We start from the raw sequence: 25,523 nt of genomic DNA on the forward strand, positions 1-25,523 counted from the left end.
AGGTGGTACATGACCTGAAAGTATTCTCTAGGTGCATCTACAGCATCTGTAATAGCAAAAGAGAAAGCAAAAGAAGAGGTGATGCATATCCTGGTCAAAAGGCAAGGGACACATCATAAAGAACGGCTCTGTGCAGCATAGAGCGGTATGATGAACCTGTATTTTCCCTTCTAAGTTCTGCACAGTGCTCTAAATGCTGAATTAGGGTTCCCATACCATATGGCTCCAGGCCACAGGGTGGTCAGCGCTTTGACCAATTTTGTGCAGTCTACCATATTGTCTTTCACCAGGGATTGGACTTCACTTCCAGTCCACGTTCAGTTTCTAGTGTACAGGAAGCCTTTCCCCTGTCATCAGCCAACAGGCTGGGTGATGGGAATGGTGGCACTTCTTCATCAAGACCATGAAGTGATTGGTATTGGCCCCTTGAGATGTGGGGGGCACAACAACAGCAATGACCTATCTGGGCAACTCCCTCAGGTCGTCTTTTTTTTTTTTTTTTAGATTTGACTCCCTGAAATGTCTTACCCATACTGCATATCAAACCATGTTTTTTGTGTACAGAAACTATTTTCTTGCCCTTACAGAACAAGATACTTATAAAATGCTGCAATAACTGTGTCAAAATCATTGCACAGAAGTAACTGTGCTTGGAGCTGTGGATCTTTTATCACCAAGGCACTAGGTCATACATAATATTTGCCCATTTCCACATCTGGTCAAATAGTCTTACACATACTACATGGTTTCAAGTCATTATATAACACTTTGCTTGATTCTACAGATTTCTGCTAAGAACTAGGAGAAATTACACTACACATTTACAGTAATACAAAAGGCACTGGGATGGTTTGACATCAGTAGTGAACGCTGATATACCTTGTTCCTGGTTTATTTACAGGTTTTACTGGACCCAGGGGAGACAGGGGCCCGAACGGTCTACCTGGACTGCAGGGACACCCAGGCCTTACAGGAAAATCCGGTGCTCCAGGAGCAGCAGGACAGAAGGGCCTTCCTGGTGATGTTTTAGGAGCACCAGCAGGTTCCCGAGGGGATGTTGGGCTTCCTGGCTTCCCAGGGTTGAAAGGCATGCCAGGAGATCAAGGAGTACCAGGAATTAGAGGTAACAGCTACCTCAAATGAAGAAATGTTTGAGTAAAGATGTGCTATAAATGTAGCCAAATTGGAAATGTGTGAGAGTAGTAAGAGATTGTATTAGGACGTATTGGAGGTACTCACAACCCCAGCATCAAATCCCAGTGTCTGATGGTATCTCACCCCTTCCCCATCTACCTCAACTGTTACCAACATGCCTGACTCTTCCAACACCTTCTGGAGCTTTGTTGTTTATGACCAGCACTCCTTCACACTGCACTACAACTAGTGTTGCCACTTAAGCTACTAGCCCCTCAGAATAAAAAGCTAAAGTCTGCATTCTGTTTTCAAGAAAACTCACCTTATAGTTATAAAGCACAAGACAATGGACCTACAGTGAATAAAGGGAAGCAGATCCACTTGGCTTGGATTTTAAGTGCCATGTACTTTTGAGGCCTTGAACACTGCTGCTTCTTCAATCTGAAGGCAAAGCAGGCATTACCTTTTAAATCTTCACACCTCTTACGTCACAGAGATGTAAGCTTTCACCAAGTGCACCTAGTCATATAGAATGGGGGACATTTTGCTTCAGAATTTTTATAAATCTTATAACAATGCCTTGTAGCAACCTCACCTGAAAATTTCTGAAATGTAACACAAAAACAGAACCCCTAATTTGCCTTAAATGTTTCCACTCTTGCCTGTCATGTTTTGGAAAAGATATAGAGCATTATTCCAGTGGTTCAGTCTGCTGCTTGATTTGATTTTTATGAAGACTTATGTGATAAAGAGAGAAATCAGGAATTACAGAATTATTTGTGTTAAAAGCGGAAGTGACTTATTCATAGAATCCTAGAATGGTTTGGTTGGAAGGGACCTTAAGGGTCATGTAGTTCCAACTTCCTGCCATGGGCAGGGACACCTTCCACCAGTCCAGGTTGCTCAACGCCTCATCAAAACCTGGCCTTGAACACCTCCAGGGAGGGGGCATCCACAGCCTCCCTGGGCAACTTGTTCCAGTGTCTAACCATCCTCACTGTAACGAATTTCTTTCTAATATCAAGTCTAAATCTGCCCTCCTCAAACTTAAAGCCATTCCCCCTCATGACAAGTGCTTGTAAAATGTTCCTTCCCAGCTTTCTTGTAGGCCCCCTTCAGGCACTGGAGGGCTGCTGTAAAGTCTCCCCAAAGCCTTCTCTTCTCCAAGCTGAACAGCCCCAACTCTCACAGCCTGTCCCCATAGGGCAGGTGCTCCAGCCTTCTATCTCCATGGCCCTCCTCTGGACCCACTCCAGTAGCTGGATGTCCCTCTTGTGCTGGGGGCACCGGAACTGGATGCAGTACTCCAAGTGGGTTCTCACAAGAACAGAGTAGAGAGCAAAAATCACCTCCCTCATCCTGCTGGTCACACTTTTTTATGCAGCCCAGGGTACGGTTGGCCTTTTGGGCTGCATGTGCACATTGCCAGCTCATGTTGAATTTTTTTTGTCAACTGACACCCCCAAGTCCTTCTCCTCGAGACTGGTCTCGAGCCACTCCTCACCCAGCCTATTTGTGCTTGGGATTGCCTGATCCATGTGTAGGGCCTTGCACTTGGCCTTGTTGAACTTCATGAGGTTTGCTTGGGCCTACCTCTGAAGCCTTTCCAAGTCCCTCTGGATGGCATCCCTTCCCTCCAGTGTGTGAAACAGACCACCTAGCTTGGTGTCATCTCCAAACACGCTGAGGGTGCAATCAATTCCACTCTGTGTATATCCATCTGGTGACAAATTGTTTCCGATTTGTATTCATTTGAAAGAGCCAGTTAACCTTTCCAATGCAAATATTGAGAGCAGTATTGGTAATGTCAATTATTTTAAAACTAATGAGCAATCTTTTAATTTGCTTTTCTTCTTCTCACTGAATTTTTGGAGGTAAAACATACCCTGAAAGACTAAAGCATGCACAGAAGTGATACATAATGGTAAGCTCTCTAGATATTTATGCCCTCTAATGCGTGATTATGGTATTTTAGGAGCGGACGGTAGACCAGGTTTGCCAGGAGCCAAAGGAGATCCAGGGCCACAAGGTCTCCCTGGTTTGATGGGATTGCCAGGCACACCAGGAACACGTGGATTCCCAGGGCTACCAGGAAATCCTGGGCCTGCTGGAGGGCCTGGCCCTCAAGGACCTCTTGGTGAGGAAGTATTGCTTTCTTGTGTCACTCCTCTTGCCAGTTCTCTGCATGGTTTCCACAGTGGAAAGTTGAGCTTAGGGTAGTGGCATATGCCATGCTTTAATTCCCAGCCAGGCAAATGACAGTAGTAGTGCAGACACTGTGACTGCAAATTGTGCTGATACCACAGTAGAAGTAGGGGGGATGATGGTCCTCACTGCCAGAGCTGCTGCTTTTCCTTCTATAGCCACCTACTCTGTCAGGTCAGATCTTGCTGACTGGGTGGCAGACTGAGGAAGGGAGCTACCAAATGGGAGTAGTCTTATGGAAAAGAGGCTTAATTCTTAAATTTAAGAGGAGGGAAAGGACCTGTAGGGAGTGGGTATAGAATCAAGACAATAGTGAGACTGGTTTGCATTGATAAGCTTCTTCCTCTTTATAATAATTCCTGTGGTTCTTTGCTGAAAAAAAATCCTAGTGTCCCCCCCCACCACACCTCCCCCAACATGAAGTTTGTGTCATAGTAGTTATCTTCTTTTGAGCTACTTTGTATGAAATCATCATGTATGTCATGTCCAAATGCTTTTTAAAAAATCTCCCTGTTTGCCTTTCCACACGGCAGGTCCACCTGGTGTTAGGGGAGAAGATGGTGAGCAAGGTTTTCCTGGCCCTGTGGGCCTGAAAGGTCTGGCTGGTGACAAAGGTGAAACAGGTTTCCCGGGATTACAAGGTATACGTGGTGTGATGGGTCCCCCTGGCATAAGTGGAATGGATGGCTTTCCAGGAGATAAAGGTGAGCTTTGGGCAGCTGCTTTGAAAATAGTAATGTTGCTTAAAGCTGAAATGAAGAGGACGTTCTCTGCTGGGCTACCTTGTTTGAAACAGAAGTATTAGGGTCATGTGAATAATATATTCCCTGTGTTGTTTGGCAGAATGCTAGCTTGTGACATGCAGCCCTATTTAGAAGGGGAATGGTAGTTTTATTTTTCCTTTTAAAGTTTATACAGCATGTCTTTTTTTCCCTCTCCAGAAGCCTTTCCCTTGTGCTAGTCCCACTGGCTGTCAGTGAAACTGTTTCCTCAAACTTTAAAGTGTTTTAAAGCTGACAGTTGTGTTACTGAGCAATACCAGACACAAGACCTTGATGTCGTCTTTTATCAGGACACTAATTTAACATATAGGAAAGAGGAGTATGGAAATTCTTAGTGAGAAAGGGCCATCCAGTCACAGTATCACAGTATGTTAGAGGTTGGAAGGGACCTCAAGAGATCATCAGGTCCGATCTGCCAAAGAGGATCGTTTAGGAATGCATCCAGGTGGGTTTTGAAAGTCTCCAGAGAAGGCGACTCCACAACCTCCCTGGGCAGCCTGTTCCAGTGCTCCGTCACCGCCATTGTAAAGAAGTTTCTCCTCATGTGGAAGTGAAATCATCTATGTTCAAGCTTGAACCTGTTGTTCTTTGTCTTATTACTGTGCACCATCGAAAAGAGCCTGGCCCCCTCCACTTGGCACCCACCTCTCAGATATTTATACACATCGATGAGATCCCCTCTCAGTCTTCTTAACACTAAACAGCCCCAGGGCTCTCAGTCTCTCTTCATATGGGAGATGCTCAAGTCCCCTAATCATCCTCATGGCTCTCTGTTGGATTCTCTCCAGCAGGTCTCTCTTTCTTGAACTGGGGAGCCCAAAACTGGATACAGTATTTCAGGTTTGGTTTCACCAGGGCAGAGCAGAGAGGTAGAAGAACTTCCCTCAACCTGCTGGACACACGTTTCCTGATACATCCCAGGATCCCATTGGCTCTCTTGGCCACAAGGGCACATTGTTGTTCCATGGAGAACTAGGACTCCGAGGTCTTTCACTGTGGAGCTGCTTTCCAGCAGGGCAGTCCCTAACCTGTACTGGTGGATGTTGTTATTTCTCCCCAGATGTAGGACCCTGCACTTGTCCTTATTGTCCTTCATGAGGTTTGCCTGCACCCAGCTCTCCAGCCTGTCCAGGTCACGTTGGATGGCTGCACAGCCTGAGGGGGTGTCAGCCAACCCCCCCAGTTTTGTATCATCAGTGAACTTGCTGAGGGTACTCTCAATGCCCTCATCCAGGTTGTTGATAAAGATCCCTGGGGAACACCAGTGGTCACAGGTCTCAAAGTTGACTCTGTGCCACCCTGAACTCTGAACCCTCTGAACCCTGTTGTGGAGCCAGTTTTCAATCCACCTCACTGACCAACCATCTATGCCACACTCCTGAACTTTTCTATGAGGATGTTATGGGAGACAGTATCAAAAGTATTAAGATACATGACATCCACTGCTCTTCCCTCATCTACCCACTTGGTCATAACTTCATAGAAGGCTATCAGATTAGTTAGACAGGATCTCCCCTTGGTAAATCCATGTTGGCTACTCCTGATAACCTTCTTGTTTTCCATGTGGTTAGAGATGACCTCCAGGATGAGCAGCTCCATCATCTTTCCCGGGATGGAAGTGAGGCTGACTGGTCTGTAGTTACCTGGATCCTCCTTCATTGGAGTCCTAGGCCCGTTATTTGTACCTCTTATGTGGAACCAAGTACCTTTCTGTAGTTTATCTGTAGAAGAGGGGTTGAATTCATCTTTCAGAAAAAGACATAAAGTTCTGGGCATTTCCACATCCCTTGGCCAGTTGGGGCTTTTCAGTTTACCCACCCCCTGCTCTTCTTTGCCTCTCAGAGAGTTTGAGTGTCTGATCTTGAGTTGCAGATTGCCCTAGGCATCAACGCACCCAAAAATAAGTACTGCTGCACTGAAATTTTTGTAATGTTTTAGTCATGCATTGCTGGTTCACATTTACTTGGTTTGCAGCAATCTGAAAGAGGTAACAGTTCTCTTCCCTTTCTTTCTTTAAAGGCTCAAGAGGTTCACCTGGCATTGATGGTTTCAAAGGCATGACAGGCCTAAAAGGAAGACCAGGCATCAAGGGATTCAAAGGAGAATTTGGTCTGCATGGGGCTCAGGGTGATAAAGGCTCCCAGGGTGCACGTGGCTTTAAAGGTATTTGCTTTTGAGTGGTATTAGTGTGTTTGCTTTTCACATCTGGAGAGCTATTTTATATGGACACAAAGAAGAGACATTTTTCACATGGTAAATTTAGTTCAGACATTCCTCCACTTATTTCACATATGAGTCTCTGGCTCTGGCCCAGAGGCCTGGATTTTAGGCTTAGGGAAAGGTTGCTTTATGACTCTTTACATGTTTGAGGTTGGAGACAGGCATCTTACTTTTCACCTAAGATCAGATAATGGCACCTCTGAGCATATGCAGAATTCAACAGAGCCCTTTCCCAGAAGTGTTTGAGGAAAAAGATTGATTTTGTTCCAGTTGCACTGTAAAGGTACTGAAATATTCAGAAAACTGAGCAATGAAGTAATTAAGTTGATATCAGCATCAGTGACATGAAAACTGTAACTCAGTCTTCTTTGCATAGAATTATCTTTAAATACAGGCAAACACAAGGCCAGTGTGCTCTTTCTAGGGACCCTGAGATAAGTGCTAAAGAAAGAACACTCTGCAATTCAAAGGTTGCAAAACAGTGCACAGTAATTCAGGAGAGGTCTGAGCAAAAGACAAGTGTGAAAACAGCCCTTACGAAGAAAAGTGCAAATGCTTCCTCTGGGTGAAGAGGTGCAACACAGTGCATGATTGTAGGTGACAAGTCTGGGTGGCCTGTCTCCGCATCCCACAGGGAACTAAAGACCATCATACAGTCTATTTGGGTCTTTTCTTCAGGATATTATTTATTGATGTCATCAGTAACCTTCATATCAAGAAAAGGAACAAAATAACTGGTAACAAATCCAAACACTTTCATTAGCCCAAGACTTTGACTAAGAGTTTCCCTTTCATTGGAACTAACCTGTTTTCTGTGCTTTCTCCTGTGTGCTTTTTCTGATTTTTTTTTATAAACACATGATATCTAACTGTTCTGCTGGGAGGTAAATTTATCTGTCACAGAGGAGCCTGGGTCTGGTTCCCCAGTACTGTGTGTCCAAAAACTTAAGTTAGTTTTCATGTTTTCTTATGCTTGACTGTTCTGCTGACACATTTGTATTGACACAGGTAACTTCTTCTGCAAGTGGATATTCCAGAGTTTATGCAAGATTATCTATTAATCCCTTTTTGCTAAATTTATGCTTCCATTCACTTTTTTCCAACACAGTGCCACTGACTAGCATTTTGTAATATGGCCTTTAGGTGACCGTGGAGATCAAGGCCCCCCAGGAGAACCCCCAAAGATCAAGCCCAGCATGATGATGGAAGTTAAAGGTGAAAAAGGAGATGCTGGAGAAAGGGGAACCAAGGGATTCTTTGGCTTAAAAGGTCAGTGTAAAACAAAGTGAGCACATTCAGGACTTTACATTACTGTATTTTCTTAGTTACCACATTAAATATTACCTGCTTAGCACACTGCTGTGCTGCAGCCCCCCGCCAGCAAAGTTTCTGACAGTGAAAACTGAACTCCTGTCTGCCTTTCACAAAGACCCTACCAAGGAAGTCTTTGCTGGGTTATGTCATGTGTGTGTGCTGCCTTTTTGTACAGGTGCATCATGGTGCTGTGTTTATAGAAGGCCACTAGCAGGACAAGCAACTGCATGTCAGCTTTCCCAGCTTTAATAGCTGAAGTCTTCTTTGTTTTTCTTCTTCCCTGCCTGCAGGTAGCAAGGGAATGCCAGGCGTTCCTGGAAAGACAGGAACACCAGGGTCCCCTGGGCATCCCAGCTATGTGGCCGGTGCGAAAGGGGACGTTGGTGCGAAAGGGCTGACAGGTCTGAAAGGGTATCCTGGTCCAGCTGGCTCTCCTGGCATCAGAGGCTTCCCTGGCATCACAGGAGGGAGGGTGAGTTCCTGCCCATGAGGGAATAAGGGTGTTCTTTTGCTGGTATTCAGCTTCTCTAGGGAAGAGCATTCACCCCTGCTTGTGCTGAACAGCTAACAGAGCAAAGATAAAAATGCAATTAAAAAAAAAACAAAAACAAAAAACTTGATTAAATATTTTTACTTGATTCATCCAATGTTCATTAACCAGTGTCCTTTCTTTTCTTATTGGGAGACATTTAAATTTCTCATGCCAGATTTTTGCCCATAATGATCCAGACATTTCCATCTAGGTCCTTGGTCCTGCTGTCATAGCTGTTGGTAGAAGTTATTCTGAAAGCTGAGATTACTCTTCCCTTTCTCCCAGTGATTCTGTGGAATAAATTCTTACAAAAGGCCTGACAGTAGGCCTGCAATCATCTCTCACTTAAGAGAACCAAAAAAACTATGTTCCCTTCTCAGGTATCTTTACCCTTGGATTCCACTAGGACTTTTTTCCTAACCAAGGACTGCAGAACTGTTGTTGTTTAATCCCAGCTAGCAACTAAGCACCACACAGCTGCTTTCTCACTCCCTACCCCCACAGGATGGAGGGAAAAGAATTGGAAGGGTAAAAGTGAGAAAACTTGTGGGTTGAGATAGGAACAATTTAATAATAATGATAATAATGATAATAATAATAGATTGTAATGAAAAGAGAAATAACAAAGAGAGGGAAATAAACACCATAAAGACAAGTGATGCAAATGAAAACAATTGCTCACTACCAACCAATGCCCAGCCAGTCCTCAAGCAGCAGCCTGCTGGCTAACCTTCACCCTTATTGCTGAGCATGACATCATATGTTGTTGGAATATCAATTTGGTCATTTAGTGTCCACTATCCTTGCTGTGTCCCCTTCCCAACTTCTTGTACACCCCCAGCCTTCTCACTGGTAGGGTGGTGTGAGAGGCAGAAAAGGCCTTGATGCTGTGTAAGCACTGCTCAGCAACAATAAGAACATCCCTGTGTTATCAACAGTTTCCAGCACACATCGAAAACATAGCCCCATACCAGCTACTTTGGAGAAAAGTAACTATCTCGGCTAAAACAGCAGCAGGAGTGTAAAAGGATAGTCGCAATTTCGAGCTTGTCTTTGCAAAAATAACTTGTCCCTTGGTTTGTACCTGCTTGGTGACTATAATTACAGGAATTCAAAAATGTAATAATCTTTTTTCCAAACTATGCTGAGAATAAATCGTCATCCTTATTAACTGATACCCATTTTCAATCATATTATAGGGAGAAAAGGGTGTTCCAGGAATTGCAGGCCATTTCGGTACACCTGGCTCACATGGTGAAATAGGTGAGTTTGTTCTCTTATCTGAGTGCAGTTTGTATTCATTCACCATCAAATGCTCAGCCTTGAGTTCTGAAGAGTCTTAGGGGGCCTCTGAAGAGTCTTCATACAGTCTTACAGAATGATACTGTAGATGTGGGAATCAGTGAAAAGTTTAATACTGTTAATTTCATGCAATGTGTACTGTCCGTGGATAAATCTATCTATGGCAGGGAGGGGCAGCTGTTCTAGAAATTTTATGGATTTCATTCTTTAACTTATTCCTGGTTTATTCTAGAATTTTGCATTTTATTCTGGAAGTTGCGTTTCCTTCAAAAGAGTAGGAAATACGATTTAAATTGAAGCCTTATCACTTGTGTATTCATTTCTGCTTGAAATAGGTGATCGGGGAGATACTATAAACTTACCAGGAAGGCCAGGCCTTAAAGGAGAAGTTGGTGTGCCAGGCTTAACAGGTATTCATTTCACAGTTACTCTGGATGTATTGGTTTTCACATACTAAAGTGCACAGAGGAAAGAAGGGGGAACTTACCATGGACTTTTGATAGCTGTTGAACCTGTACTCTCATGACATGTCCTGAAGAGGTTCATCTTTCAATTACTGAAATTTTTTTAGCTGCAATTTCTTCATTGAGTATGTGCTATGTTTACCTCTTCAACTGAAAGTACAGTTATAGCAGAAAATATCAATCACATGCAACTCCAGCAATCATTCCCATAAATTTTTTTGCCATTGATGACAAAAGGATCAATGTCAGACCATGATTATAGAACATGGGATAGCAGAGTTCTGTTGATTTTGAATTGGGTTGATCAGGTAATGTATTGAAGTTTCCCAGCACATGCAACATATTTGACCATCAGTGTCATATTCCACATAATTTAGGGAATACTTATAAAAACAAATTTAATGATGGTTTGGCCAGCATGCTGTAGACTATTCATTCTCCTAGGTTATGCAAACACTCTGTGATGAGAAGAATGTCTTTTGTGGCAAGACCAGGACCCATTGAGTAGCCATCTTCACATTACATGGGTTAGCTTAGGGTCATATTGAGGTTAATAAAAAGATGTACTGGTTTTGTGGTTTTTCAGGCATAAGAGGAAGCATAGGACAAAAAGGTGAAGGTGGTGATCCTGGTTTCCCTGGCATTGAAGGTCTCAAGGGCACACAGGGTGTCCCTGGCTCTGTGGGACAGGAAGGTAAAATGTTCGTTATAACACTCCAAAGAATAAAACTGTTTTAAAAGAGAAAGAAAAGAAAAAAATCTTTTCCCTCAAAAGAAAGTAAGTAATTAAGTTTTTTATATGTTGATCATTCTGTAAGTTGATAAAGAGCAGTGAAAGGGATGTGGAACTTACAGTAGAATTCACAGTAGAACTCATTAAGAAGCAATTTCAAAATCCTAGCTCTGCTTCATACTTGTCTTTGCTTTTTAATAGCAATCATGTGTCTGGTTAAAGTGTTTTATTGTTGGCATACTCAAGTACCCTAATGCTGTCTCAATACCACAAGGATGTGGCTTTTCTGTGCTCTTTTCTGCCACAAATGAAATTGATATCCCCCATGACCCAGTTACTCTGGAGTCTTTGAACCAGGCCCATTGGCCAGCTCTACAAGAGGAACCAAAACCAGGTTCAGCCCTGGCTGGATCGTAAACTTGGGGCTTAAGAACATGGCTTATTGCAGAAGGATCAGGAAAATCTCTTTCAAAACAGTTGCTCCACATTTCTTGTATAATTACAGAAACTCCAGCCAAGACTGGAGCAATTTTGGTAGGTACCTCACTGTGAAAGAGTCCTTGTTTGATCACCTTTCCAGTTGGAAAGGCAAAACAGTTGCAGCAGAAGGGAAAACTGAAGCACACATATATTAAATTGCTTATTGTAAGTGGCAAGTTACAATAAGTTATTGGCAAGTAAAATTAGCATTTCAGTATAGGAGAAGCACACTGTATTTCTGAGGTTGTCAGAACCTGGAGTTTGTAATGAATTGTTTTGTTATACCTTGCCTCTCCTACCTTTATTCTCTTCAATTACATGAACAGTCCAGTGTCATACAATGATATTAGGAGGGGAAAGCCTTCATTTTACTATCTGGGAGAATGAAGGCAGCAAAAGCCCATGTTTTGATTTTGGTTTTAAGGACTCTCATGAGCAATGATTCATTGTTGTCTCACAGGTTTGCCAGGGCTCGTTGGACCCCCAGGGCAACAAGGAAGCTCTGGGACACCGGGATCCAAAGGTGAAAAGGGAACTCCTGGCTGGCCCGGCTTACCTGGACAAGCAGGTATTCATACAGCTTCAGCTGTTCAGTCACATCAGTGTGAGCACTTGCTTTTGTTCTGTTGGGGTAAAAAAGAAGAAAGGGATGTTTTTGCAGTTCAGAATGGCAAGAGTTCCCTCTAGTAAACATTTATTCCTCATGAAGTCCAGGTGCATTAGTGAAGGCCCATGTTGCTCATTTCTGATTTACAGCTTCTGAAGGACTGGTGTCTGCTGAGTTCACTTCAACTGCTTGATGACCTCCCTCAACCAAGAATGCAGTTTGCTGGAAAAAATCGTATTTTTCATGATAGTTGGCAATAAAACCACCCAAAAAATGTTTAAGATGCAGCAGGAGTAGTGAAATACAGTGTTAGAATATTATAATGTGGCATTAGATAGCAAACAATATACTTGTCCTACACCATCATCAAAAACTGCAAATTGATCCAGTGTCTGCTGTTAAGGATAAATGACTATTGGCTCAGGCAGAATTCTGCTATCAAAACACAAGCAATAGTCTAAAATGAAGCTGTTTGTGTCATAGGATACAGAATCTCATTGGTTGACACCTAATTCTTTAATTTATTAAGAGTAAAGGATTTTTGTACATTGCAGTGAGAAACTGCCTTGCTTTTAGTAAGGTTCATCTATCTGAATGTGTATCAAATCTAAGTTAATACAGTTATGAAGGCTGCCCTTATAGACAGTGAAGAGAGAGAAAGTCACTTACTTTTGTGAAGGTTGAGTTGTCCCCTAGAGCTCTGGCCACTGATTAGAGATATTTGTCTATCTTTAACATCATGCTTAACACTTTGACAGGTAGAAATGTTAACTGTAACAGCAGCAGCTCCACCAGCTATTAGATATTTTGTTAGGGTTTTGTTGCTTTTTTAAATGACACAGAGGGAATTCCTCCTGATGAGAGCTTCATTATAATCACATTTAGAGCCTACAGTTATGCTATAATTGTCTCAGTTTGAGGATTTTGGAAAACTAAATGGTTATTAACAAAATTGCAAAAAAACAGCAAGACTGGAACTAATGGCACGATACCAGACAGATAAGAGACATGTAAAAAAAAAAATCTCACATTGAGCTTATTGGATAATAAGAAAACTTGCCAATCACAAAACCATGTTGTGGTGTTATTGTAATGAATTAATTTGCATACAATGCACAAGATTTTAACACAGAGTAGTATTTAATCATAATTTGAGGGGTTTTTTTGCCTCAGAATGTATATAGACTCATAGAAACTATTTTGATAATCATTAATGCAATTTTAAAACAGGCTTGCCTGGCTTAAGAGGAATCAGTGGACTGCATGGTTTACCGGGCACTAAGGGCTTGCCAGGATCACCAGGTAAGTGAGATTTCTGGATGTTCATAGGTACAACATTGTTTTGGCTGCAAGTCTGGTAAGTGAGATCTTTGCAACGTGGCCTTCTTAACACAGTCATCCAAAGTGCAGCATGGAACTTGCTTTATTATTGAGGGCTCTGGCAAACAACTTCATAGACTATGTGCTGCCTCACACATGTGCTAGGACACAACTTCAATTCATAATTTCTTTCCTCTTACAAAGTTAAAGCCTCAAGGCTTTTTCTTCCTTCCTCCCCCACCCCCCATTATGAGCCAATTTTTCAATGAACCTCATGTATCAGTAAATCCACAAGCTCTATAGGTGTAGGTTAGCATGCTAATACACTGTTACATGTGGAAACATTTCAGCTTTCTTCCTAATTTTGAACAACTCCATGACAGGTCCAGATGGCTACGGCTCTGCAGGGATGCCAGGTATAGTGGGTGACAAAGGAGAAGCAGGAGAGCCAAGCAGAGTGGAAGGCAGCCGAGGACCTCCGGGTCAGAAAGGAGACAGAGGTGTTCCAGGTTTGTATTCTGGAGAAACTATTTGTTTCAACTGTGGGTGTTATAGTGTGGACAGTTGTATAAGGGAGCTCCTGGTGTGGAAAAGGTCACTGCTTGGAGCTAGTGCTGCAGCTCAGCCAGCCCTTAATTAGAAGTAGCGATGTGTATTGCCCAATGCCGGACAAGCCAACCCCTCCAAGACAGCCTGGGTCCTTCCCTATGGTAGCAGCACCTTGTAGCACCCACTGCTACAATGCAAATGCCAGAGGCTGCTCTCAGCTGGCAGCTCCCCAAATATTTTTAATGAGGCCTCTGCTACACAAATGCTATGAATTTTCTTTCTTTCTTTCTTTCTTTTTGGTTGAAAATCCATCCATTTTACCTTTCTTCTGAAAGCCTCACTGTTCATCAACATGTGATTGTCCCACTGATCCTCTGGGACTCTAATCCATGAACAGCAGTTTGCTTGTACCATTGCCTCTTGTCCAATATAAGTGTACAACCTTCTGGCTCAAACCCACCTTGTAGGAGGCTGTGCTTACTCAAGATGGTTCACCACCAGTTTTCCATCAGGGAGCAACTATACTGACATTGTGGACGAAAAAACTAATTACAGGGTATTTTTAGAAAGTTTTCCAAAATTTTGGCTCTGAAAGAATTAAGAACTGGCACAGATGAAAAAAAAATCTTGCTGCCTTTTGCTTACTTGGTTCAATTGCTCATACCTGTTCTTTTGTATTAGACTTTGCTGTTATTAACATGCTGTGCCACTTCAAACATGACTCAGAGATTTGTTATCAAGCCCTGGAAGAAACAACAATTCCACTTATCTCATTCGTGCTTGTCTGTCAGAATTAATTTATTTAAAAACAAAATTTTGCAAACAAAAGAAATGTTGTGGTTTCCTTATGACTTGAATCTACTTGAAAGAATAATCTGTCATTGGCAGATTTTTGACCATTTAATACTTTTACCTGTAGTGAACTTCTTGGATTCAAACTTTTGGTTTTAACTGAGTGTCCTAAGTGTCTATCATCCCTGACTCCACAGAACACAGAAAGAACAAAGCTGCTTTCTTGCCTACTTCAATATAACTATGATATTTTGAGTACTTCCTATATTGAATCAATATCTTGAATCAGCCTGGCAGAAACAAGTTTATTAGCATTTCATACCATGAGATGCAACTAGCTGTCCTGAGAGCTTTAGCACAAAATTAGTATTTGATTGTTTTAAGAAAAACCTCCACAATATCATTGGAAAAAAGAAAACAAAAATCAGTGGGAACTGAAGCTGTTTTCCATTTTGAAAATCCCATTCTTTATACTCAGTCTACAATGAGTCTGTGTAACTGCAGTTGAGCATTTTCCTTGCAGTACTGATTATTTCTTCTCTTCCTTTCAGGAATCCAAGGACCCTTTGGTCTTCCTGGGCAGGTTGGATTTCCAGGGCCTCCTGGGATTTCAAATATATCGGGATATCCTGGTGATAAAGGCTCCCCAGGTCTAGATGGAGTGCCAGGTAATTCATGCCTTGTTCCCCCAGGCAACAACAGAAGATTAAGTGCTGGGTCAGCAGCAGCAGTTATTGTTATTTCTGTGCTGATTCAGAAAAAGATCCCGGTGTAATTGTTGGGACAGAACTAATGGTACATAAGAAAATAGGGACAAACCCCTTGAAAGCAAAAGCCAGTACCTCCAGGTTGTCTTGATTTTCATACAAATAATGGATTTAATCATCCAGAATTTGAACAACTGAGGTCTGAGACAGATTTGGAAGTCTACAGAATGTTTTCATAATAATTTACAAACTTCTATGTGAAATTACGGTGCAAAGTGAGTTACATTGGGAAGCATTAGCTCTTCTCTGTAAAAGTCTGTGCTATAAGCCTGCCTCTCTCACACATAGGAAGAACCACTCTGTCTCTATATTTAAAGGCATGATATACCTGTTGTTTACTGGACTCTACAATCATTTCAAACTGTAGTGCCATGGTGAAGAGCTTGTAGAAGAAGTTGTGGAGGAATTTGCAAGGTGTCCCATTATCATCTTTACATGATGCATGGAAGTTCTTACGTAAACTCAGCAAAAAAAACTTAGAAATGTTACAAAATATTACAAATGCCTTACAACAGGCAAACCAGTTGAAAAACAACAAAACGCTTAGGTCCCCAAACAGGGAGAGAACATTTGTTTGCTTAACTCTGCATACCAATTCCCACTCTCCAGGTAATCATTGAATTTAAAAGTAATAATAGAAGCAGCTGGGAGAGTGGGAATAGAAACACCATCTCCCAGCCAAAATGGTGAGACAGGCATGGCTCACGTGTCCTTTGCCACACGCATCTCGTATTCATAGCCACATGTGACCCAACTTCATCAGGCAGCACGAGAGCTGCCCCCCACAAAACCCTACTTAGTAAATTCCTCTCTGCTTGGAAACAAGGTCCAAATGTTGTCTTAGACAGCAGAGGTAACTGAAGAGAAACATGCCAGGTTTAGCTTCAGAAAATGTGCAATTCTGGAAGAAGATGTTCCCATAATTCTCAAGACACCATGAAGTAGTTTGTATCCAGATGTTCAACTGAAGCATTACGATACATGGAACAGTAAGTTCTTGGTTTATTTAGCACCTGGCACTGAGTCATATACTCTCTGCTCTCTGATTTCTCCCTAGTTACTTGGAGGACTTAGGATGAAGCAAAGAGGCACCTAGTTAAGTGGGACACTTGCTGGGACAGGAATAGCTCAGTGAAGGCTGTATCTCAGCAGACACCCCGCTTCTGCTGAAATCTTGCTTGAGATAACACTATGCTTTCTGGGAGCTTCATGCTCTATTTCCTCTGCCACTGCATCAGAAGGGTATGCCAGCCTGAGAGCAGGAGCAGGAGCGCTGAATAAGTCCATTGGGGAGCTAAGCATCAGCTCCCGGCTTGAATCAAGGAAATAAAACCTAATAGGATACGATTAGGTAGCATCATTATTTTCCCCTGTGCCCAAGTCTTAAGTATAAAGAGATTACAACCTGTATGTGCTCTAAACAGGCTATCCAGGACTACAGGGGCAACCTGGAATACCTGCTCCACCAGGAAGCAAAGGAGAAAGTGGACTAACAGGTGTGGCAGGAGAAATTGGCCAAAAAGGAAGTAGAGGTGATCCTGGATTACCAGGGAGACCTGGTGTTCCTGGGTTCCCTGGACCAAAAGGTAAGGACGAGAAATGCTTATCTTGACTGGGGGCAGGAGAACCTCTATGCCACAATACCTTTAATAACACGATTTTTGTACTCACTTGATCTGTGTTGAACTGTAATAATGCCACCTGCCATTTTGCATTAAAGGTCGTAAGGGTGAACAAGGTGTCATCGGCTTTATGGGCACAGTAGGATTTCCAGGTGATCTGGGACCTATTGGACCCAAGGGAGACAGAGGAGTAACTGGTGAGTAAGTGAAGTCAGATGCCTGACTCCTTTCTAAATGACTCATTTTGCAGCTCCACAGAGCTGATCTAACTGGCCCTGCTCTGATCACAAGGTTGGGCTAGCTGAACTCTGGAGTCTCCTCCAACCCACATGACTCTGGCAAATGTCAGTGGACAAGTGCCTGAATTTAACATGGGTAGTCAACTTTTTGCCTTTCTGAATTTAATTTGTATGAGAAACCAACTCCAAAATCAGAGCCACTTTAGGGGTTAAAAAAAGAAAAAGAATTCCTGATCTAAACTAATCTTCCTGAGTAGACATATTGGATATTTAGAAATATCTTTAAAATCCTTCACTCCATCTAATCCATCATAGTTTTGTGCCTCCTGAAGCCCACTTAAAAATGGTGCCAGACCTCAGAGAGCTGCTGGCTGCTTAGGGAGAACTTTCCAGGTTCCTGTGTCATAAATGAGGGAGCAGTAGTATCATTCATTTCCTTCTGCTCATCTGCATGCTGTCCAAGAGAAAACAATCTCCATACTCATACTCGTTCCCCCAAGTATAATAAATGCAGCTGCTGTACAAGGGTGGTGAGACCACAGTCCCTCTGTCACATATGTAGCCATGTAGCATCAACTTGTCTGTAGATGATGGCATATTAAATAAAATATGGGTGTGCTTTTTTTTTAATCAACCTATTTCATCTTGCTTCTAATCACAGGCTTTCAGGGCCCTCCAGGCTCTCCTGGTCTGCCCCCTGTTCCTTCAAGGCTGGTTGCCGAACAAGGTTCACCAGGCCCTCGTGGAAATATAGGACCTCAAGGAAGCCCAGGAGATATGGGACCTCGGGGTCCACCAGGCGATCCAGGTAGGAATCACACACTTGGAATGAAAGCTTAGTTCCTCTAGCAGAGTGAGGCCACCAGAGTACTGCTTTGGCTCTCTTTTACTCTAAATTCTGTAATTCATAAAGGACAGTCAAATTTTGGTCTTTCAAAGCTAGGGCTTGGCTTTCCTCCTCCTCCTAGCATTCAGAACATAAGCAAAACTTTGACATCACTCACATAGCCACAGCAGCACCAAATTTCTTTGGTGGAAATGTTCTGTCAATCCAGGGAATGTAGTGTTGCTGATGCATAGACCTGATGAAGTGCACCTCTTGCTACTTGCCTCATCAGAGATGCATGGTGGTGGCAAGAGTAAAAGATTAGGGCTGTGGGACTTGTGTAGTCTTGACCTCAGCAGTCAGTGCTCTTTGCCTGATCAAGAACCATAGGATCTTGCCTTTAGCATGAAATGGTAAACCTGGTAGATAGGACCAACCAGATGCATGTTGATACCTCTGCAATCACTGTGCTTGTAATCATTATTGATACAAGGTTTCAGAGGCTCACCTGGAGAACCAGGACCGCCAGGCAGGGGTGGCATTCCAGCTCCTCCTGGCTCCAGAGGTGAACAAGGAGCATCAGGGTTTCAGGGTCCAGTGGGATTTGAAGGTAAGAGATGTTTCACGGCACTTCGCCCCTCTTTCCCGTTTCACTGCCATAAATTGTTCTGTGGTTACAATGTCGCTGGATAGGGAGGAGGGGAAGGCAGAGAAAGTTTTTGTCTTCAAAGTTTCTTCAAAAGGACGACCAACTTTTAACAGTTAGTGAAAGCACTATTTTTGGACTACGTTTTGATAGATATGGATGTCAGTCCACTCGTGTGAGTGAGTTTGTTTTGATCTGAGTGTATTTCTGTATTGGTTTTCTCTTAAGTATTTCAGCCTCATGTTCTACTAACAGTCATGGGACTGGGCAGGTGATATTCAGGTGGATGGCATTTAGGGAAAGGTATTTGTAAAAGAAATACCTATGTCCTTATCCAACCAAAGAGCAGAATGATTACTACCTTAATTAGCTAAATAGATATTTGCAGAGCATAGTTTTAACCATATGAAGCAAAAAATGCTGGTTAATCTTGGACTAAGACAATGTTTTAAAGTAAAAATATGCTCATCTGTACTGTACAAAGTATGCTCAAATTTATCAGAACTTTTTACGTGACTTTCCCTGGCTCTGAGAGTGAAATACATCATCTTAGAAACCAGGGGGCCCGAACCAGTACAAATCTACTTCAAAAGCTATAATCTAGAACAGCAGGTCTTTTATGGATAACTTATCGTAGTTCCAGCACAAGCCCTATAAGGAGAGGCTGAGGGAGCTGGGGTTGCTTAGCCTGGAGAAGAGGAGGCTCAGGGGAGACCTTATTGCTCTCTACAACTACCTGAAGGGTGGTTGTAGCCAGGTGGGGGCTGGTCTCCTTTCCTGGGCAACCAGTGACAGAACAAGAGGACACAGTCTCAAGCTGTGCAAGGGGAAGTTTAGGCTTGATCTTAGAAAAAAGTTCTTCACAGAAAGAGTGATTGCCCATTGAAATGGGCTGCCCAGGGAGATGGTGGGGTCAATGTCCCTGGAGGTGTTTAAGAAGAGACTGGATGAGGCGCTCAGTGCCATGGTCTAGTTGAATACATAGGGTTGGGTGATCGGTTGGACTCAATGATCTTGGAGGTCTCTTCCAACCTGGCTGATTCTGTGATCAGCACCTTGGCAGGAATGTAAGCAAGCCTCAGAGCATTTGTAAGAAGACAAACTAAACTGTATTGTTTCTTTCCCCCCTCCTTTTCTAAGGTCAGCCAGGCCGTCCTGGTAGCCCCGGGTTGCCAGGCATGCCGGGTCGCAGTGTTAGCATGGGCTACCTGCTGGTGAAGCACAGCCAGTCTGATCAAGAGCCAATGTGCCCAGTTGGCATGAACAAACTCTGGAGTGGATACAGCCTACTGTACTTTGAAGGGCAAGAGAAAGCACACAACCAGGATTTAGGTACGTGCAGGTATTGCTGACAGCAGTCTAAATGCCATGTCTCTGGCTGAAAACAACAAAAATAAATAACTAGCAGTTGAAGAAAGCTGGAATGAGAAGATAAAAACTGTATGTCTGCAGAGTGTCCCTGAGAATGCTTCTACAAGTCATTAGGAGTTGTTCAGATGGTTCTGTAAAGCCAGTGAATGTTGTTCTGGAACACAGGGGTTTACTGGCACATGCTTGGGAAGGAGCAAGAAACTAAAACTGTGCATTGTCTTCTGAGAGAATGATTGCCATAATTTCCTTTTTATTTTCTAAATTTTAACAGGTCTGGCTGGCTCATGCTTGGCTCGTTTCAGTACTATGCCATTCCTCTACTGCAACCCTGGCGATATTTGTTACTATGCAAGTCGAAATGATAAATCCTACTGGCTCTCGACTACAGCACCTCTTCCAATGATGCCTGTGGCAGAAGATGACATTAAGCCATACATCAGCCGCTGCTCAGTTTGTGAGGCCCCAGCTGTGGCAATCGCCGTCCATAGCCAAGAAGCTTCTATTCCTCACTGCCCTGAAGGCTGGCGCAGTTTATGGATCGGATATTCCTTCCTCATGGTATTTGTTCTCTATTTTGTGCGGCAGCACTGGGGTTTATGTTTTGAGTCTTAGATGCTAGGAAGACGTCTCTATTTTAGAGACGTTTTTATCAGAATAGCCTCTGTAGTCTTTATGTACAAAATAGTGCTTTGGAGCAGAGCACAGGGACAGCTGTGGATTAACAAATAAAATTGCACTGAGGTGCAAAAGCATTTTCCCAGCTAATGATTGGGAGTTAGTTATGTACATCACTATTAAGAAGCTGATTTGGAGATAAACCCAAAATTTTTCCTCTTCTTTTGGAAAATTAATTTCATTGATATTTAGTTGAAGATTCCAGTATCTTTAGGGGTCCTACAAGAAAGCTGGTGAGGGACTTTTTAGGGTGTCAGGTAATAATAGGACTATGGGGAATGGAAAAAAATAGAAATGGGTAGATTCAGATTGGATCTTAGGAAGAAATTATTCACAATGAGGGTGGTGAGACACTGGAACAGGTTGCCCAGGGAGGTGGTAGAAGCTCAATCCCTGGAAGTTTTTAAGGCCAGGCTGGATGAGGCTCTGAGCAACGTGATCTAGTGTGAGGTGTCCCTGCCCATGGCAGGGGGCGTTGGAGCTAGGTGATCCTTAAGGTCCCTTCCAACCCTAACAATTCTATGATTTTATGATTCAGAATCCAAAGTCTTTCACTTTGTCAGGAAAGAGACAACCTCTTGTTGTTTTTTAAAATTAAAATTTTAGTGTTGTATCTCTAGTGGCCACAAGAGCTGAGCTGTATATCTCACGGCTTATAGAGTTTCCTAGATCTTCTGATCTCACAAATAGGAAAGGAGATGGTACAGAAAAAATTAGCATTAGGTGTGCAGTGGAAAACCTACCAAAGGGCCTTGGCCTGCTTTCCTTGCAAGACTGTACAGAGGGATCATGTATGCACTGGAGGGACTGACATGATAAAGAGCAGCTAGCGAATGTGTTAGTGAATGATCTGACAGATGCTCATTTTTCTGGCTTGCTTGACGTACATTAGAGTCAAAACCTGCAACGGTATGCCGTGTTGTTAACTCATTAAAGACTGAACTGAATGCTAAAATAAAGAGTGGTAGGGAAAAAAATTCCAGCAGAAAATATCATAGAAGAACAACAGTCAATCTTAGTAACAACCATTTGTTTGTTAAAAGCCTTTTTTTTTTTTTTTTCAGAAAATGTTAAGGGAAATCTGATTTTCATTTAGTTACAGAAAAATGAAAGTGTTTTGAGAGGATAGGTCAAGTTTTTGACCAGCCTTACATCTGATTTTTCTTTTTACTTCTATAAAAAGCCCTGATACCAATCTCATAGTTACTTCACAAGAATTCTAAGGATCAGTTAAATCTTTGCAAAGTAGCTCTGTGTAAACACTAAGCATTGTTAAGAACAAAGTTGTCACCTTAGCAAGAATGTTTTGCCAGGGTAAAGTCTACCAGCACCACAGAACACACAATGAGAAGAGTTCACGTTTTACCTGCTATCATTCAAAGCAAATGAAACGTGTGGTGTACAGAGTTTTGCTTCTCAGGCAGCTATGGAAGAAGTACAGCACCCTTTTGATTATCTTAGAGTATATATCAATTTACTTCCTTGGTTTAAATTTTTTACCCCCTTCTTCTGAGTATGGTACAATCATGAAGGGAATCATCATGGAGTCCTGCCTAAACAGCCATAGAAGACAGTAACATTTCATATAGCAAGGGCACTCCACTCTCTTGCATCCCAGAAAGGTGGCATGGCATAAGCACTGCAGCAGGGCCGTGGCCCATACAAGAGGAGAGATGAGAGACATAGAGTTAGTGCTTATACACCGAGCAGAGGAAGGCCAGTGCTCATGCTCAGGCTGTCAAGTGGAGTCTGCTCCCAAACCAGGGCTCAAACAGCATATGCAGTTTTCACTAACTACTGTTCAGCTCCACCTGCAAAGGCCTCAAAGCTATGTGAGGAGCTATATGATGCTGCTTATTAACTTTATTCTTGCAGAGGGATGACAGAAAGGATTTACTCCTAAACTTCACTTCAGCAAATTTTGTGAATTTGTAAGATAGCTGATAGGCTGCAGCTTTGGGCTGTGGTGGAGTTTCTGGGGGGAGATAATTGGTTTGTTGTTGTTTGGGGGTTTTGTTTGTTTGTTTGTTTAAAAAAGGCTATTTAAAGCTCATCAATATATACCACCAGCCAGCGATCAGAGTCCTTCACTCTGTTAAAAGGTGGCCATTTCTGTTACTCATTTATATGAACGCAGTGGGCCTCTTCCAGCATAAACCAAGCCAGCTTGCACTTTCATGATATGGTGTTTATTAAACATATGCAGGCAAACATATTCAACGTGCCCAGACTTCTCTCTGCATTTATCAACTTTATTTTCCTGCTCCTTTCTTTTATATTGAAAAGTCCTTCCAGTTTTTAACAGAAAATTCAACAGCTTCACTTAAAAATGCAGCTGTACAGCTCGTAAAGGGCCAGCAAAAATTCTTCCTTTGTTAGTGATGCCTTTCACAGAGGAAAAGTAATGCTGAGTTCATTACCACAGTATGTGTCAAAGGTAATAGTTGAGTGGTGTAAAGATGCTTGATTTTGGTGTGATTTACTGTCAATGTCATAGAGGGAACTAGCTATTTCTGCAGAAGCTAATTTTGTTTCCACAGGGCTCTTCCTGTGCAATGCAGAGTAAGACAGACTTCATAATTAGGGAAATCCAAGATAGACATATGGTGGAAAGTTCTCAGTGAGGGTAATCAAAACAGTGGAACAGGCTGCCCATAAAGTTTGTGGAAACTCCATCCTGAGGTATTAACACCTTGACAGTGCCCCAGAGCAACCAAGGCAACTTTGGAGTCAGCCCTGCTTTGAGCAGAGGACTGGCTGAAGTCACCTCCAGTGGGCTCTTCCCACCTCAGCAATTCTCCAATTCTAGGACTTCCACCAGAGAAAAGTCTTAACTATAGAAAAGATGTTTGTCAGAAAAGTTTAAAGTGGTATCAACATATGAGCTAGCTCATTTGTATAGCTAAAGCATGGTGAAACCCTTAAGTCTTACCGAGTTGTAGGATTAGCTGACTATGTTCTGGAGATAAGAATTAAGAGCAATTCCAGTAGTTCTTGTCTTTTTCCATGTGTAAGTTTTTGACAGCATTGCCTGAGGTTACACTCTGACTGCTGCCCTCCTTGTCTTGTTTAGCACACTGCTGCTGGGGACGAAGGTGGAGGACAGTCACTGGTTTCCCCTGGGAGCTGCCTGGAAGATTTCAGAGCGACTCCTTTCATCGAATGCAATGGTGCACGTGGAACCTGTCACTACTTTGCAAATAAATACAGCTTCTGGCTCACTACCATTGACCAGCCCTTCCAGAGTAAGCCCTCGGCAGATACACTCAAGGCAGGACTCATCCGAAGCCATATCAGCAGATGTCAAGTCTGTATGAAAAATTTATAGAAGTCTTTCACAGTATAAGGAACCTGCTTATCATGTAGTTCTTATACAGTGAAACCTTCTATTTGAATAAATCATGTTGGTGCTTTTTTAACTTATTACCTCAACAGCTGAAGGGAAAATTGATTTTTAAAAGTGTCTGTAAAAGCAAGTAAGTGTAACACAAATTAAGTCTAACTCACGGATCTAGTGCTGTGTTCTCCTAGTATAGAGCATATATTCAATTTTGGCTACTCTAACATTATGTCATTTGCCAAATGATGCAAATGCTCACAGTTTTGAAAGACCACAAAACCCCCCAACCTTCAATAATAAATGGTTACCTTGCGTCAGATAACCCGCTACATTTACTTCAGAGAATATATGTATCTTTTCTATTTACTCCGTTTGTTACAAGAGTGGACACTAACAGCTGCAGTTCCATAAATTAACACAGGGTGATCAAAGTGCTAAACCCTTGCAAAGTACTTAAAACATACTCTGGAAAGTGCCTATGCCCAGCACAGAACTCTACTTTGATTTTAGTATTTTATGCTTGGGCATTTCAAACACACCAAAACAATAATCTTTTCAGTGTATTTGGGTTTTTTCTCAAGCCTCAGCATGCTTCAGCACTTAACCACTGGCAATAGCAAAGAAGCCCACTGTCTCCCAAAGATAGTGGCCACAAAATACAACTGTTTTTCTTTTGGTTAGGAGAGTATATGATGATGGTCAGCATTTTATTTTACAAGCCGGATGATTCTTTTATAGACATGCTCCAGGCCAAAGGTCTCTTGCTCCACAGAAGTGACACAGAGTGGTTTTTCCATTGCAGATTTTCCCCTCAGCAGCAAAGCCACTCATCACAAACAGATTTTAACCATGTACTGCTAGAGCAGCTACTAGACACAAGGAAAGGTTTTGCAGGGGAGCATGTTGGTCAATGACCTCAAAAGAAAGAACTTCCAGACCTGCCACCATCCCAATTTACACACAGCCATGTCTGCAAAAGTGAAGGGAAAGGAAGTAGGCTATTCATTTAACATCATCATTTCCCATAGAGAACCATGCCATTGCATGCCAGGCTTGATAAATGGCCAGAACAGCTACTTCTTTCCTTCTGTAGAAAGAAGCAATTTAGCCCAAATTTGCTTGTCACTACTGCAAGACAGGAGGAGAAAGAAAGAATCATCTGCACATTTCCTATTCATATAGTCCAATTCTATACCTGAGAACAGAGACTTTTATAGCAATGACAGTTGATTTTTCAACAGTTCACCTCACCCCTGCTTCAGGCGCTTCTTGGCTTTTGTAATTACATTCCATCCTCACTGTATCATAAATAAAACCTGGGTTTTTTTCTACTCCTCTATTTGTTGATTTCCATTTTGTAAAAGGGATTTTTCTACACAGTGTGTGGTCTGCTCTTGAGTGACTTTGTTTGCACCTGAGGAATTAGAAAATCACTACCAGAAAGTTCCTTCCACTGATATTCAAACTCTTCAACCAGGAATACACTTATTTCATGGCACTTTAAAAGATCCAAGAGGGAAGCTGGTTTCTAAAATGGCTTATTTAAGCTAAACTACTGAAATGGTATTTTATCTATTAAAAAGAACAATTTAAGCCAATAAAT

At 42.4% G+C, this 25,523-nt stretch overlaps 1 protein-coding gene across 1 annotated transcript in view; it reads left to right on the plus strand.

The window, feature by feature from the left end:
- COL4A2 (collagen type IV alpha 2 chain) overlaps positions 1–25,235 on the plus strand; it is a 140,856-nt gene extending 115,621 nt beyond the window's left edge. The window contains exons 27-46 of the mRNA XM_054381655.1: positions 902–1,123; positions 3,110–3,271; positions 3,873–4,043; positions 6,141–6,284; positions 7,485–7,610; positions 7,946–8,127; positions 9,387–9,450; positions 9,825–9,899; positions 10,540–10,647; positions 11,627–11,734; positions 13,004–13,075; positions 13,477–13,602; positions 14,986–15,102; positions 16,626–16,787; positions 16,922–17,020; positions 17,724–17,870; positions 18,382–18,498; positions 19,675–19,866; positions 20,177–20,463; positions 23,654–25,235. Coding sequence (XP_054237630.1) covers positions 902–1,123; positions 3,110–3,271; positions 3,873–4,043; positions 6,141–6,284; positions 7,485–7,610; positions 7,946–8,127; positions 9,387–9,450; positions 9,825–9,899; positions 10,540–10,647; positions 11,627–11,734; positions 13,004–13,075; positions 13,477–13,602; positions 14,986–15,102; positions 16,626–16,787; positions 16,922–17,020; positions 17,724–17,870; positions 18,382–18,498; positions 19,675–19,866; positions 20,177–20,463; positions 23,654–23,908 — 2,936 coding nt within the window. The 3' untranslated portion in view covers positions 23,909–25,235. The remainder of the gene's footprint in view (positions 1–901; positions 1,124–3,109; positions 3,272–3,872; positions 4,044–6,140; positions 6,285–7,484; positions 7,611–7,945; positions 8,128–9,386; positions 9,451–9,824; positions 9,900–10,539; positions 10,648–11,626; positions 11,735–13,003; positions 13,076–13,476; positions 13,603–14,985; positions 15,103–16,625; positions 16,788–16,921; positions 17,021–17,723; positions 17,871–18,381; positions 18,499–19,674; positions 19,867–20,176; positions 20,464–23,653) is intronic.
- Positions 25,236–25,523: the final 288 nt, after the last annotated feature.

This window comes from Indicator indicator, chromosome 1 (genome assembly GCF_027791375.1).
Source record: "Indicator indicator isolate 239-I01 chromosome 1, UM_Iind_1.1, whole genome shotgun sequence".
Lineage (NCBI taxonomy): Eukaryota > Metazoa > Chordata > Aves > Piciformes > Indicatoridae > Indicator > Indicator indicator.